At 36.8% G+C, this 15,569-nt stretch overlaps 1 protein-coding gene across 1 annotated transcript in view; it reads left to right on the top strand.

Moving 5' to 3' along the window:
- Positions 1 to 15,569, top strand: part of ROBO1 (roundabout guidance receptor 1) — a 707,430-nt gene that overhangs the window by 75,688 nt on the left and 616,173 nt on the right. Inside the window, exon 2 of the mRNA XM_062602019.1 lies at positions 8,726 to 8,866. Coding sequence (XP_062458003.1) covers positions 8,779 to 8,866 — 88 coding nt within the window. The 5' untranslated portion in view covers positions 8,726 to 8,778. The remainder of the gene's footprint in view (positions 1 to 8,725; positions 8,867 to 15,569) is intronic.

The following is a 15,569-nucleotide window of genomic DNA, read 5'->3' as shown; positions in this document are numbered from 1 at the left end:
AAGGTTAGACTGAGTAGTATACAAATACTTTCTGGAAAATTGAGTGATTTTAAGGACTCGAATATTTACCGTTGTGGATTTTGGAATGTAATTGTTCTGCAGTATGCAGTCCTGTTTTATTTGAAAATATTTTAAGTCTCTGGTTAAATATTGATTCTGTTTACTCTTTGAATATTTTATGCATATTCTGTTCTCTCTAGGGACTTTCTATGCATTTTATCAGCTGAATAAATGAAGTAATTCACAAACCAGCTACCTCTTGCTCTTGATGACTTTAGGGGACCTTGTCATTCCCTGTAGCCTTTTCTCAGGCCCAGCTGTGTGGCTCTGAAATCACTTGGCTGGTAATTAGGTATTTATCAGATTGTTTCTGAAAAGGGATGAGACGGTTATCTGACACAATTATCTTTGAAAATTGAATCCCTCTTTTCTGCTGAGGACATTCAAAAATACAGTGACTGTTTAAAGCTAAATGCCTTTGAAAACATCTTGCCTTTTTTTTTTAGATCAGGTATAACAGAGGAATCAAAATGGAGTCAAATGAATGTTTGGTTTGTGTTTTCTAACCTTTCAGGCACTGTGTTTCCTTTTTGTCAAATGTTGTTTCTTGTCATTGTGACTCTGGTAGTACATTTGTGACAGCCACTTCTTCAAATGTCCACTACTTAGTGTTTGAATATCATGTCTTATGAGTAAAGAAATTGCTAATCACAGCAATGCATTAGATATGATTTCTTTTTTTTTTTTTTTCCTTTTCAATAGGTGATGACTATGTAGTTTTACAAACGTGATTTGGAAACATGGTATTTTGTACTGGGTTAATTTGTGACTGATAGAGTACCTAGATTTTTTTCCAAACACTCCCTTGAAAGTCTTGGTAGTTGAGACACAAGTTGCTGATTTAGTATGTCAAAGGGCAAAAAAAAGGTAATGCATCAATAATATTAGAAACGTCTTGCTTTATTTAGATCATTCCTTAGTTGTAGCTTCAAAAAGCACAAATTTTTTAACATTTAAACAAGCTCTTAAGATTTGTCTACTGGCAAAACCAGAACTCATTTCAGTGTTACTGAATTTGTCATAACTTTAGATTGCAAGCATATTTTTATTATTTTGGGGAGATAGCATTGCTTTTGACAAGTTCAAGCCTCTCTGAAGGAACCTGTTTAAATTTGAATGGAAGATACTTTATTCTTGCATCACATGTGCAAAAGGAGTATCTACAAATGAAAGATTGAAGTATCTGCTGTAATAGAAGTAGAGTACCACTTTATTTCTTCCTGACATTCATAAGTAGAAGTATTTTTAAAGGGAACTTTCCTTTTTACTTTTGCAATACTGTTTTCCATACTTGAGAAAAGGCAAGAAAATGATTTTCTAACATGCATGATGCTCTCGTCAGAGTAGGTATATATCTAGATCTGATGCTTGACAGTAGTGTAATTTGGGTTCAGAATCATGATGGACACTTTTTTCCTGGCTGTTGAATTGAAGTCAGAAAAAGAAAATCTCACTAAAACAAGGGAAAGCATTTAAAAGATAGCAACCTCATAGATAATCCATGAATTCTTCTATAATCTTCATGCTCATGCAAATTCTTTGCAGGCACCCTGCCTCAGTCAATTATCCAGCTACTAACCAAGAATTGTTATTTTTTTTCATTCCCCTCCCTGCTTTATACCTAGTTTTGTATATGGTGCCACCTTCCAAATCCCACTATGAATTCAGTTAATTTTCCCATAGCGTTTTCTGTGGTGCTGTTACTACAGGATTTGCGTCACATTTGCTTGTTTACCTTTATTGTGAAATAGTCCTTTATGCAATTGGGAGGCCCAGGTTGATTGGAGCAGGTACAACATACATATATATATGTGTGTGTGTGTGTGTGTGTGTATAAAACATGAAATAGCATTTAAAAAACAAAACAAAAAGGAAACATTCAGAAGTCCTGTGGTTTAGAGTTGCATGGAACGAATTAGTTGAAGGTTCTCGAGACTGGAGCTCTGTTCCTTTGGTAGGCTTCTTCATAGAGAAATTTGGTGTTTTATGAGCAAAAATTATGCCAGGTATCCTGGCTACAATTGGGAAGAGCAACCCAAAGTGTTGCTTACCTCTAAGTTTGAAGCACAAGTTAATTTTAGTAGATTAGACATGTCTCTAAAGCTCAATTGCCTCTTCTCACACAAGTGCTCATGCATGTGCTCATACACAGAGTATTCTGCACTTATAAAGCTTTTAGCTAAGACCTTAAGATCTTTTCTTATTTTCTTGTATGACTTCTTGAGAGTGATGATACAAATATCTTTACTTCTTCCCTCTCTTGCCACGGCTTTTAGCTAGATCAGCAGTTTCAACAAAAAAGCCTAATTAACAGAATGATATCACCTTCTGGATTTGAGGAAAGTTTTGTACAATAAATTCACCATTGACTGTTACCAGTTACATTTGTCCTCTGATTGCTCCCCTGAGAGTGACTGAATATAAAAGAGAGAACAAAACCTGCAATGCTGCGGCTCTGTGCAAAATAATAGTTTGCAAGTTAGAATTGATTTTTGCATTCCAGGGGAATAATCAGCCTGAACACAACAAGCACTGTGATGACAGGCAATGGCTTACGACACGCATGGTTAAGTGTTTGTATGTTCTGCGTACCTGTGGGATCATAAGGTTATTCCCCCCCCCCCCGAACACCACCATTCTTCCCATTTTTGACCATGCATTGAGGACTTTTGACAGGATTGCACATTTATCGAATTATAAATATATTGCTTCCTTATACAGAAATCATGTTCTGTTGCTCACTCTCTCACTTTTGTACTCCTCCCTGAAGAAAACATCATTGTTAAAGTTATCCCTTATTAAAAATTTAATCTCAGTTCCTCTAGACAGACACATGAAGGAACTGCTAAAGACTAGCAGAATTTCTGGTAGAGAGATTGTTTGTGAGACTGAGACTGGTGGGAGAAAAGGTATTTCTTTTGTCATAAGTTTGACTCCTCATACTGAGCTTTCATGTGTAAACAGCATAGTCGAGGGGAATTGGGGTTTAGGCTACAGCCTATGTCGCATAACACAGTTTGTCAGGCTGATATTGCTGTCTGCTGCAATCTTTCAGTATGAGTGTGAATTATATTAGGTGAACTGTTCTGTTACTGCTTAGGCAGTAAATGTATCATACAGAGAATCCAGTCAGTTAAAATCTAGGTAAGACTGTTTTACATATGTTTCATATAAGCTGACGTATTACTTACCAGCTTAAAAATGTAAATTGAACACATTCAATCCATTACTACTATTATTACTAATTATTTTACTCTTTTTTTCACTGCATTTAAACCACTAACAAACCCATAGCTTAAAATAAGTAAGGTATAAGTCTTGCATCATAATTATTAAAACTGGCCTAACAATTGGTTCTAAAAAAGCAAATATTTTTGAATACTAAAAGATAAAACAAGATGAGCTTCATGAATGTCTGCATGAATTGTCACTGAAAGGATCACAGTCCAGATGTTTAGATGCTCTGTACTTATAACTACTCTGGTTTAAATAGACTTAATGTATTTTTCTTTTTTTAGCTTCTTTGATCATAGTAGAGGTGATTTACTTTACAACACAAAGGGAGCTTGCCAGAGTTTTTTCCCCTAGTTCATCAACCCTTGTCATTCTTGCTCCTAAATGGAAACAGTTGAGACAATGTATGGCAGTGCTTCCTTCTCATCCTTCTGAAACTCCAGATAAATTTAGCTTAACAAAGACAGGATGTTTAAAATAGTAAAGGGAAGTTCTTAATTTCAGTGATGTATAACTTCACTGATGATAGTGCACAGGAGGGTAAAGCTCAGAAGCAGTGTCAGTCTAAGCAGAGATGACCAGATCTGGTGTCCGACTAAAAGACGTTAGGACTTTCTAATTAAGGGATTGAAAGTATGGGAAGGTCCATCCAATATCAGCAGGCCTAAAAATGCCATGACAAGCTTTAAATACTTTTTTGGGTTCAAAATGAGTTAACATTGCTTCAAAAGGCAAATTTTCAGTTTTTATTCCTTTCAGTGAAGTTTTGCCAGTACACTCCAAAATGGCCTTTGGGTACACGGCAAATAAAAATTCTGTCTCATTCTGTATGCAAACAATTTTCAGCATGTTATTAGCCAAAATGCACAGATTTTTATAAAAGGAAGTTATTTTTACAAGTTAGAATCTTAATTACCTGACCTTTGTGTCCTTTTTTCTATTGAACACATTGTCAAAATCTAAAAAATTAAGCAGGGGTATGAATTTAAGGAAAACTTGCATTGGCTTTGGCCTGGTCTCAAGTGTTGTTTCTTCTGCAGAATGCTGCACTGGCAATAGTGATGAATAGCCTTACACTTAGGAAGTGGAAGAAAATAATTGATTAGACTCTTTCCCTGCATTTACCACAGTGCTTCTTTCCCCTCTGGGTTTGTGCAGTTTAATTTGCCATTGATTCTTTAATGATTATAATGTCATAGAACAGCTAGCGTTTATCTTCATTGTGCACTCTGGACAGTGCATTGGAACTGAATCTTTTCATGCACATTCTGGTGTGGGTCTGCAGTCATTTGATAGAGAGTTAAGTGAGTGCATCCTACTTCTGGCAACACCTAATTAGTTCCAGTCTTTAAATCTACAATATGAGTTATGTATTTCAGACATTAAAAGACTAATTGCAGAGAAGAAGCAAACACGAACATTTAGTTCAGCTTTTACAGTAAAAAAGTTAAATGTGATGGCATGGAGAAATATGTATATGAATAGAAGCTCTAAATACATGTGGCAGATACTTCATAGGCTTTTACTATGTACTAAGGGGAGCAGTGTTTTACATTGACAGCTGAATCCCTTTTGTTGCAATGCATTTCTGTGGGTTTTTTCCACTATAGTGTAGCACTTGAATTGTGAGACTGTGGCAGTAGGCTGTGATAAGAAAGATCTTATTTCTCTTCTACTGAACCCAGCTTCTATCTGAAAACCATTTTCAATTCTGGTGACATCTTTTCCTACTTTATCTTTCCTTTGATAAGGCTACTATTTCAGAAGAAAGCACTATACTCCCAATATAGAGAAGTAGCCTCCTATTCAGGATTGTTTTCAAGGTATATCTACAGGAATTGTTTCCAACCGTAGACTAAGAAGCTTTCTTTTCATATTAAAGTTATTTGGCTTCATTAAAGCCGTCTTGACTGAAATTTTCTGTAAGAATAATGTTTTTAATAACACTGAAATAATTTTGGGTTTTAGAATTACATATTGTAGTTCAAACATAAACCACAAGCAGAATTAGAGGGCAGAAAGGTTGTAACAAACAAGCCATGCAGGCAGGTCAGAGCTCTCTGTGGAGCTGTCTCCTATAAAAAGGTATAAAAAGCAGTCATAGTTTACCAATTTAAGTAAATGGAAGAGAGATATGGAAATGAAAAAACTCTGGATTCATTCCTTAATATACAGGACAAGTTCTATAAAATATGTTGCTGGGATCTCCCCCACCAGCCTTACTGTTGTGGTGGGTTAACCTTGGCTGAAAAGCAGAATTTATTGCTGATTAAAATAGAGTTAGATGGTGAGAAAGACATAAAACATCCCCAGCGCCACATTTTTCCTAGGCTCAACTTCACCCCTTCATCACCAACTACCTCTTCCCCCCCCAGCCTCATTTCCCTGGAATGGTGCAGGGGGATGGAGGATGGGAAGTTGAAATCAGTTCATAACAGCTCCTCTGCCTCTCCTTCCTCCTCATGCTTTTCCACTGTGGTTACTTCACATGGATTGCAGTCCTTCAAGAATAAATCTCCTCCTGCATGGGCTGTCCATGGGTTGCAGATTCCTTCAGGCATGTCCACCTACTGCAGCATGTGGTCCCCCATGGGCTGCAGCATGGATATCTGCTCCACTGTGATCCTTTTCCATGGGCTGCAGGGGAATTTATGATGTTACTTTTTGTTTTATGAACCAAATTCAATGGGCTGCCTCATCAGTTTTGCATTAGAAACAACACTGAATCTTGTATTTGAAGGCAGAAAGTAAAGATGAAGAAACTATAGGAATCTGAAGTCAAAGTGGTAAATAATTTTTTTAAGCAAATCTCTATTGCTGTAAAGAGATTGATATTTGAAAGTCCTGAAGTTGCAAATCCTCATCTCAGTTTTGGAGTCATATCATGAATAGCATTTAGAGCAGCATGTAACACCTTGGCCATTAATTGCCGCTAACTCTACCATTAAGAGCTGTCAAATTATTTGCAACAGAACAGCAGTGATACAAATGATAAGGAAAATTAAAAGAATGGGAACGGAAGAAACTGATTTTCTGTGTGCAGTGCAGATATAATGAGAATAATGAAGAAAAAGTATTTTGTATGACTATGGTGTGTTGGTCATGGGGGTGATGCCAGGTACCTACCAAAGCTGCTCATCACATTGTGTCTCTGCCACTCCTTCCTCTTCAGGGGAGAACTCCTCACACTCTTTCCCTGGTCCAGTGTGGGATCCCTCCCACATTCGACAGTCCTCCACAGACTTCTCCACTGCAGGTCCTGCCTACAGGCTGTAGCTCTTCAGGAACTGCTCCAGTGTGGGTCCCTTCCATGGGGTACATCCTTCAGGAACAGACTGCCCCAGTGTGGGTCCCCTGCAGGGTTGCAAGTCCTGCAGCAAACCTGCTCCAGACTGGTTTTCTCTCTCCTTAGGGCCACAGGTCCTGCCAGGAGCCTGATCCAACACTGGCTTCCCATAGGGTCACAGCATTCTTTGAGCATCCCCCTGTTCCATATGGGGTTTGTGTTGGAGTCAGCTGGCATTGGCTCTGTTGGACACAGGGGAAACTTCTAGCAGCTTCTCACAGAAGCCACCTGTGTAGCCTCCCTTCTACCAAAACTTTGCCACAAAAACCCAATACAAGGATTCAGGTAATAGCAGTAGCAGAAAATGGAGTATTCTTATTTGTGTTTGGTAAGACATTAGAAGTGCAGGTATAACACAAGAAGCAAATATAAAATGCAGCATGTGTAGGTGATTGAATCTATTAATATTTAATTTATTTATGCATTTTTGAGCATCTAAAAGTATCAGATGACACTGAATACTCCCTGTAAAAATACAACTCTTCTACCTGCAGTCATTAAATATATATTAGGCTTACAGCCAAAAATTCTCTGTCTCAGCAGACTGAAGAAGCAACTGATAGCACTGTAGGTATTTTCACTGTTATAATACTATCTTCTGGCTTTAGGTGATATAGCAGTTGGAATCCAAACTGTTCATCTCTAAGTATGTATCCTTAATTACAAGGGGAATGAGTACAAGGATAGAGAAATGAGAAGCGCAGTTGTAATGTTATCAAGGTCTCACACAGCTATTTATTGTTGAAGTAGAGCTTAATGCATCAGCCTGCTTCACACTTACAGTTGTGTTTAGTGATCTCTAATTGTTGGTTAGGGTCAGGCAATTGTGTATCTAGTAACTTGAAAGGCACTTAAAATAACATAGCTTTTGTCATCAAGAACTCCTCAAGAACCTCAGATACCGTGCAGTGTATGGGACATTGAAGTCACGTGTTTTGGTATGTATTCAGGTAAAGGCCCTTAAAACAAAAAGGGGAGGGGATGGCAAAAAACCCTCACCCCCACAATAAAAAAAACCCTAAATCAAAATACTAAGCCCAGTGATTTACAGATTGTGTATTTAATGAAAGAGATTATCTAGAAAAATAATCTTAATGTTTTTTAAAACCTATGATCATCTAAAAAAATTACCATGTGTTTTTTAGAAAGCTTAAAGTGAAAGGCATTTTGAATAGTTCATGTGCTATAAACAAGGCCTGAAGAGTTCTGGCATAGTTCTGACTAAGCACTCATGTGTCTGGAGTGTAAGAAATGTGTAGAATGAGCAGAGGTTATTTTTCAGCAGTGGCGGCGTTGTGAATACTTTGCAGCCTACAATTGTGGTGGTCAAAAAACGAGTCTAAAAGACATATTTTGATTCAAAAGATTTTCTTCCTTCATTAGTTTTCATTTTCCTGGTAGTCAGATGAAAATTTTCTGCCTTTAGAGACACTGAAACTCAGCAGAAAGTTACTTTGATTTTTTTTTTCCAAGTTATTGCTGGGTAAAATTATCCTTAATCCTCATTCAGCAAAGCGCTCTGTCATAAGAAGACTACTGCAAAATTTTAACCCTGCTTGTATAGAAAGCTGAATAGTGTTGAAGCGTTTTCAACTTGAGCAAGCGTTTAAGTAGATCTTTGAACTGAGATGGATTAAATCTACACTGAATTATCTTGCTGAACTCAGCAATTTCTTTAATAACTTGACCAAAAAACATGCAGCACTATGGGTTCCTCATACCTCTCTTTAAAACATCTGTTTTGGGGTTGTCTGCTCTGCGAGAATAGTTAATATTCTGGTTGTACGCTACAACTTCCTGGTTGTTAGAAAATTTAACATTATGCCCCATCCCTGGCAGTGCTCAAGGCCAGGTTGGACGGGGCTTGTGGCAGCCTGGTCTAGTGGAACATGTCCCTGCCTATGTCAGGGGGATTGGAACTAGATGATAAAGTCCCTTCCAACCCAAACCATTCTGTGATTATTTTAGTAGCTGAAACTGTAGTGAAACCAGTATAATTCATAGAGTTACACTGGGAAAAAATATTTGGAAGTATCTTAAATTTATCATTAATTTATCTGTTCTTATTTCCATTGTGTATTGCAGGTAACATTTACGTTAGCACTGCTGAGCTGGTGTAATGCAAGGAAGGACACATCATGAAATGGAAACACTATCCCTTTTTGGTCATAGTAGCTGTATTCAGCCTTCCCAGATGCCATCAGTTACTGGGTCAGCTCATTCCAGGTAGGTACCTTTTATTTAACCATAAATGTTCATGATTTTTAGAATGATTTTTATGCTGTTTGTGTGAATATGTGCATGTACATACCTGAAGTTCTCTCTCCACATATTAGTGTGTATGTGTAGTTAAGAAATTTGTGAGCATATCTGCATATTTCAAACAAAGAATTTAATAAGTACTGAATTGTGTGCTGTGGTAAGTTGGGGTTTTTTTCAGTTGCAAAAGAAACCATAGAAAAAGGGTGGCCTGGAAGTATGAGAAGGTTAAGGCGGCTATTAAAGCCTTCCTTCAATTAGCACTGTCAGTAACGGGAAGAAATAGAATGCAGAAACAGACCTGAATATCAAAGAGAATAGGATATCTATAGAGATCCTTCCTGAAGAAGGAAAATAGCAGCAACTGTGAAATAGTTGAAATGTGGTGTTTTCAGTGAAGTCCTAGAGGTCAGGGATTGTCCTCTTGTTTTCATACAAGTTCTTACTAGTGCAGAGGAGTAGTAAACATGCATAGAAATAGCCGGAGACTGTCAAAAGAGAAGGTGGTGGTAAAATAGTGAACAGTGATTTTTATTGAAGCAACATAAAGGAAATAAAATCTGTTTTGTTGTGTTGGGTTTTTCTAAGAGTCAGATCTGAATCATCTTCAATATTTTTTAGGAAAAACCCCAAACAAACTTTGATCGTTACTGCTAATAATTTACAACCTTTTAGTAAAATGTGAGAAAATGTAATAGACATTTAAAAACAGAGAGCGACATGTTTTTTTGATGTGGTATTTTTCTGTTGCACCTGAATAATAGTGTAGAAGGCTCTGCTGGCTGGATTTCTAAGTTGAATACATTGTGCAAGCAGAATTTTGTGGCAATAAATTCTCCATCTATCTGTGGGCAACTAGTTCAAATACAGACTGCCGAATGAAAAGAGAAAGGAAAAGTTTTTTCCTTCAGCGGTTTGTTGACCTGTAATGAATGGTGGTTTAATTCCTGGTTTTGTTGGTTTCAAATAAGTTATGTAAGAGACACAAAGAGACTCTAGAATAAAGGAAGATGCAAGCTAAAATTATAATTTTAAAAGTTTGACCTCAGACTTCAAAAACAATTTCAAAGCAATTTGCCTGTCAGAAAGGCATCTACCACTCTCTTTAAAAGGAATGCCTGCAGATCCGAATGTATATGCATGATAGCTACCTCCATCCACTTGCGTTGATTCAATTTAGTCATAGTTTTGTAGACTCTACTAAAAAGACTGTTTGTATTGTATTTTTTTCCCCATCAAATTAGTTTCAGAATAAAATCACAGGTGGCATTTTGATTTTGTCCCTGCTTTGTAATTTTCATCACAGACCTCAGGCTTGAACCAAGGGATTACTATACTTGGCCAGACATCAGCATGCTCAGCCTCGCTGGCAGGGTGCCAGGAGTGTGATTATCACAAAGGATCAAATAAAGCAGGAATAGGTTATTTTTTTTCCCTTTAAGCAGTTCATCCCATTCATTTTTGCTCTTTTCATATGTTTTCCTTACAAAGATGTGTCTCTTTTTTAATTCTATTTATTTATTTATTTATTTTAAATATGGGGAAAGAGAGAGACCTGTGCAGAATCTCAAACATTTTCCTCCATTTACTGGTGGTGGGGGAAAGAAACAACAGTTCCTTGGAATTCTGCCGTATCCGTAAAAAAAATACCAATAGAGCAAAAAGTGGCAGCTTTTTCTGTGGATTGCTAAAAGGAGCTAAAACGCCTGTGATCATAGTGCTACTAAATTGTGTTGGTTTATTTCAATAAAAAACATGCTTTTGAAATAACAGATTCAATGAAATTCTTTTCAGATCATATTATTAGAAACCTTTAGAAATAAAATTTTATGGTTTCAAACTCTCCAGTTCTGTCTTATCTAAAAATATTTCCAGCTCATTGATGGCATAGCTTTATTTTTTCAATTTTATATGACAAACTATCGAGAATGTGTTAAAGCTTACTTTACCCTCCTAAACTGAAATTTTCAGCTTTGGTAAAATGTGATGAATTTTAATGGTGATCTTATAACTTTGAAACATTTATAGTAGTTTCTGCTGATTCTTTTCATATATTCTTGTTGAGTCTCACTCTTTTGCATATGGAGTCCACAGGGAACTACTGTCTCTCCCTTTATTAAAATCATGGCTGAGCCTTTCATCTCATGTCATTACAGCTTACCTCTAATTCACATATAAAATACACTCGCAGTTCCACTATGGCTGTCTCCTGAGGCATGAAGTATCTCTGCCTTCGCACATCTTTATTTAATCAGGGGTTGAATGTTATCTGGGAAAGATGTGATTTTTCTTTCCAATTGTTCTGCATTTTTAAAAGCTGGAAAACTTGATTTTAAAATGCACTGATCTAAGAAAAAATGGCATTAACTAATCCTGTATTCTGTTCAGATGCATATGCTCTGCTTTTAATTTTTCAGTTATGACACCTAAGTTTTTTAAAGTTCCCAGTTATTACATTGTTAGAAAACCAGAACTATAAATCTAACAGAAAGCAAAAGACTAAAAAAATAAACTGAGATTTTATATATATATATTTTACACCAACAGAATTGACCTTTCAAGTTTTAAGATTTGTGGTCTGTTAATAAAGATAGTACAAGCATTCCTCATGAATGTGCTTGGGCTTGGGATCAGGTCCTTTGGCAAGGAGTATTGTGGAAGCGTCCTCTATCTGTACTGGAAAAGATGCCAGATATGTGGGATCTAGTCAGTCCTTGAGCTTTATGGAGATACCTGGACAAAGAAAGATCTGTAAAACCATGGAATGACAAATGTTGAACTCTCCTGATACATTATTAATTGCTTTGTTTTTTTTTTATTTTTAACCATTTTCAGTGATCTTAGGGAGAGGAGGATAAGGAAAAAAACCTGTTTTGAGCCCCGATTTTTGATAAATTCTGATAGGAGCTTGTAGACCTCTATGGTCTACAAGTACTGTCTCAATATTTGAGCAAAGATGTTGCACTAGAAAGCCTGATATATTTCCATTATTTTCTGCTTTTCTGATACTTTCTTTTTTTATTTTTAAGTCTAAGTGCATTGTTTCTTCCACTCACGTACCTGATAGACTACTGAATTTGTTGTTTAAAAATGATACTTTGGATATATATGTGTGATGGATCCATTTTGACAAGAAATTCTATATTCCTCTGGTTTCCCTGCAATCTGTGAAGGTAACTTGAAAAACATGGTTCCTAACACTGAAAGATCTTCATTTACTGCTGCATAACGGAGATCAGTGTCTTGTATAATGTAATGTGCACTCATTCATTCTTCCGTGCTTTTTAAATGCCTGAATGAATTTTCAATCAAATATCCAAAATAAAGCTCTCAGTGATCTGAAGGAGACATTGAATAGTTCAGGTGAAAAATCTAGTTTTATGGCTGTGCAGGTTTTTTCTGAGAATGTTCAAAAAAGAAATGTTCGCCAAACCCAACCCATAGTTAGAAGATTTATTGTCTTTTGGCATAGGCTCAGAGGCAAAGAGAACTGCATGCTCAAATTCCATGTAAGCCTCTGATTGTGAAGCTGTAAAGGAAGCATGAAGACTCATTGAGCTAAGGAAATTAAGTCACCAGTATTCCCTTGACACTTCTAAAAGAAGTAGGGGATGTGGATTTAAATTCCTTCGGTTGGGAGGTTCTGGAGGATAGTTTTCACCCTTTCTGAGCAAGTGATCCAACAGCTGAGCTCATATTTAAAAATATGGCAATTTTGTTGATTATAATTTTGTATTGTTTTAAAATGAAGTGATGTTTATGACTATTTTGTGATGAGCCAGTGTTTCAAAGCACCTGAACAGGAAAGCCTAGCTTATAGTTCACAAGGGAAATAAGGCAAAAGATAATAAGGCCAAAACCATCAAAACTTATGTAAAGCTATGCCTTCTCAGGAGCAGAACTTTAAGTCCCAGATAAATGTTAACTCTAAAGACAGACATGATTTAACAGGATCAGATTTTTAAATATAGGTCCCCAAATTCCATGCAAATTCCACTTAGTCTTTTGTTGAATCTGAGCCCAAATGAAGATAACCTTAGCTTTTTTTATTAAAACCAGACATATATATATAAGACTGCAAGTATGTAGCTCTGAGGTAGGAACACTCACAGAATCATGGAAAAAGTTAGGTTAGAAGGCACATGGAGGTCATTTAGTCTGATTTCCACCCCTCCCCTCAAAGCAGTGCTATCTTCAGAGTTGCACAGGGCCGTGTCCAGCTGCATTCTGAGCCTTCCTCCCAGGAATGGAAATTTCATGACCTCTGCACCACTCTCAAGGTGATTTTTTTACTTCCTTTTAGAAGCAGCTGGAACTTACTGTATTGCAATTTGTGACCCTTGAGTCTTGCCGTTTCATTGTGCGCTTCTCGGGAGAGTCTGGATCTCACTTCTGAAAAACTTTGTGTAAGGTGGTTGAGGACTGTAGACAGACCAGTACATTGGACTTCTGTTTGCTAAACCAAAACATATTCTTTAGCCTTTCTCAGTATTTCACATGCTTCAGCCCCCTGACCATCTTCGAGGATCTCCTCTGGGGTCTCATCTATTTCTGTGTTTCCCTCTTGGAGTGATGCAAAACTAGAGGCAACTGGAAAGAACTGATCACCTGCTGGTTATGCCCTCACTAAAGCATTCCAGCATGTTGGTGGTATCCTTCCCTGGGTCAAGGGCACACTGCCAGCTCAAATTCAACTTACTAGCCAGGAACACAGATTTGTCTCTGGCATGTTCTTAACTTTCCATCGTATAATTTGTACTGTAGAAAGGATCATCTTGGAAGAACTGTTCTGTTGACAAACTGTGCTATCAAGAAATACCATGATTTGGTGCATGCTCTCCAGTAATTCTGTTTTCTCAGGCTTTATGAAATGTCACTCATGGCCATAAATTAGGTTTTCATGATCCTAATTTAATATAACGGTGACAAATGCACCTGTAAGTGATGTGTAGCAGGGGATGATGACTGAACATATTGTTTCCAGTTGTAAGTGACACCAAGTTTGTCGATTGTGGTATTCAAGGTCAAATTCAGAGAGAAGAGACAGGCAGTTTAGGCCTTGCTGGGGTCAAGGAACATGTCGAAAGACATGCTCCTGTCATCCACATGCAATTAACTTGAACTAGAAAGAAAATATTCTGACCTCGGATCTAAAAACAAGAAAAAAAGACAAAACAAAGCAACCAAAAACCAAACCAAAAGAAAAACCAACAAACAAACCCCAAACCAAACACCACTCGCATTTTGGCTGTGGTTAGAAGGGGCTAATAATGTAAATAGAAGGGGCTCTATTTAGACAGGCTCTAGAATAAAAATTAACAAAGAACTGACATATGTGGTCTTCTAAAGACCATGTTTTTATTCATGTCTGCCTCTTCCTTCTCTGCTGTGTCTGCATTGTGTATATGTATATACAGTAACTGCTTCTAGAGCGCAAGCAGTACCAGCTGAGATTAGGTAATTTCACCACTGTATATTTGTATGCATTTGTAAGTATACATAATGACGTGCAATTATTAGTTACTAACTTTTAAGGTTGAAAAGTCAAATGTTACCTCATGAAGCATCCAGCTGACTTTGAAGTGTGGTGTAAGAAGTTATCATTGCAAAATAGTAAAAAATATTTTTCACTAATTTATTATATTCCTATATCCTAATATCATGAATTAATGCTAGATCACATTATTTTATGGTACACTATGATTGCTATCAAGGAAACATTCTGTTATTTCCATGGTATGATATTACCATGTATGATTTCCATTATAACTATAAACCCAGATTACTTAACACAAAAGATAATAATTTCTAGTTATCAGAAAATGGAAACTATGTAGTAAATCTTTTTACTGCTTTCAGTTAATTTACTTACATAAACGTAAGGTAATTTATATAGTCATCCATCCCTGCTGATTGAAGTAAAAATACATAGCTGGCTTTTTAGTTCATTTGGAATATTGTGACTGAATTTGTTCTATCAGATATGACATCTGATTTTTACAGTTTTGTCATTTGCCCATCTTTTTTCGTCTGATTGACATCAACATAATTTCAAAGTACGCAGATAATTGCACATTTGTTGTCTTAATAGAATGGCCTTACTTTTTGGGGGTTGGTTTGGGTTTTGTTTTGTTTTAACTCCTCTCCCTTCCTGGGAGGATGACAAAGGTTTGTGATTCCTATTAGTAGAAGTGTTGTTGTGCCTGGAAAGAGGGCATATATTAAAAGCGGGGAAAAAAGAAATTCCCAGCACGTGCCTTGCCTTCCAGATATTGTCACTGTGTACACTGAAGTCTTAATAAATAAAAAGATTGCCAGCTGTACTTCAATTCATGGGTTCTTTATTAGCCTTTAAAAAGAAATAAATAAAGCATGCTTTATTTAATTGTCTGAATAGATGGAGACAAACCAAGAGGCACAGTCAGCTGCAAGACACTTAATGAAGAAATCCCTATTTTTAATCTAGCTGTAGAAGACACAACTCTTCTGCTTTGATGATGTGGCCTTTGTGATGAACCTGGCTGGAAAACCACATGTGCTGCACCGTCTTCCTAATTAAGTCATCAAAATGCACTGGAGCAAACTGAGTGACTTGCGTAGAGCACTATAAGTAATTTTAGTTCCTCTATTGCTTGGTTAATAGAAAGTGGCACTGTTCTAGATTATGACT

The sequence above is a fragment of the Pezoporus occidentalis genome, unplaced genomic scaffold (genome assembly GCF_034315485.1).
Source record: "Pezoporus occidentalis ecotype Australia unplaced genomic scaffold, CSIRO_AGI_Poc_V1 ctg74, whole genome shotgun sequence".
NCBI classification, from domain to species: domain Eukaryota; kingdom Metazoa; phylum Chordata; class Aves; order Psittaciformes; family Psittacidae; genus Pezoporus; species Pezoporus occidentalis.
The sequence above is the reverse complement of the archived record's forward strand: the minus strand, read 5'-3'. Positions and strand labels throughout refer to the sequence as shown.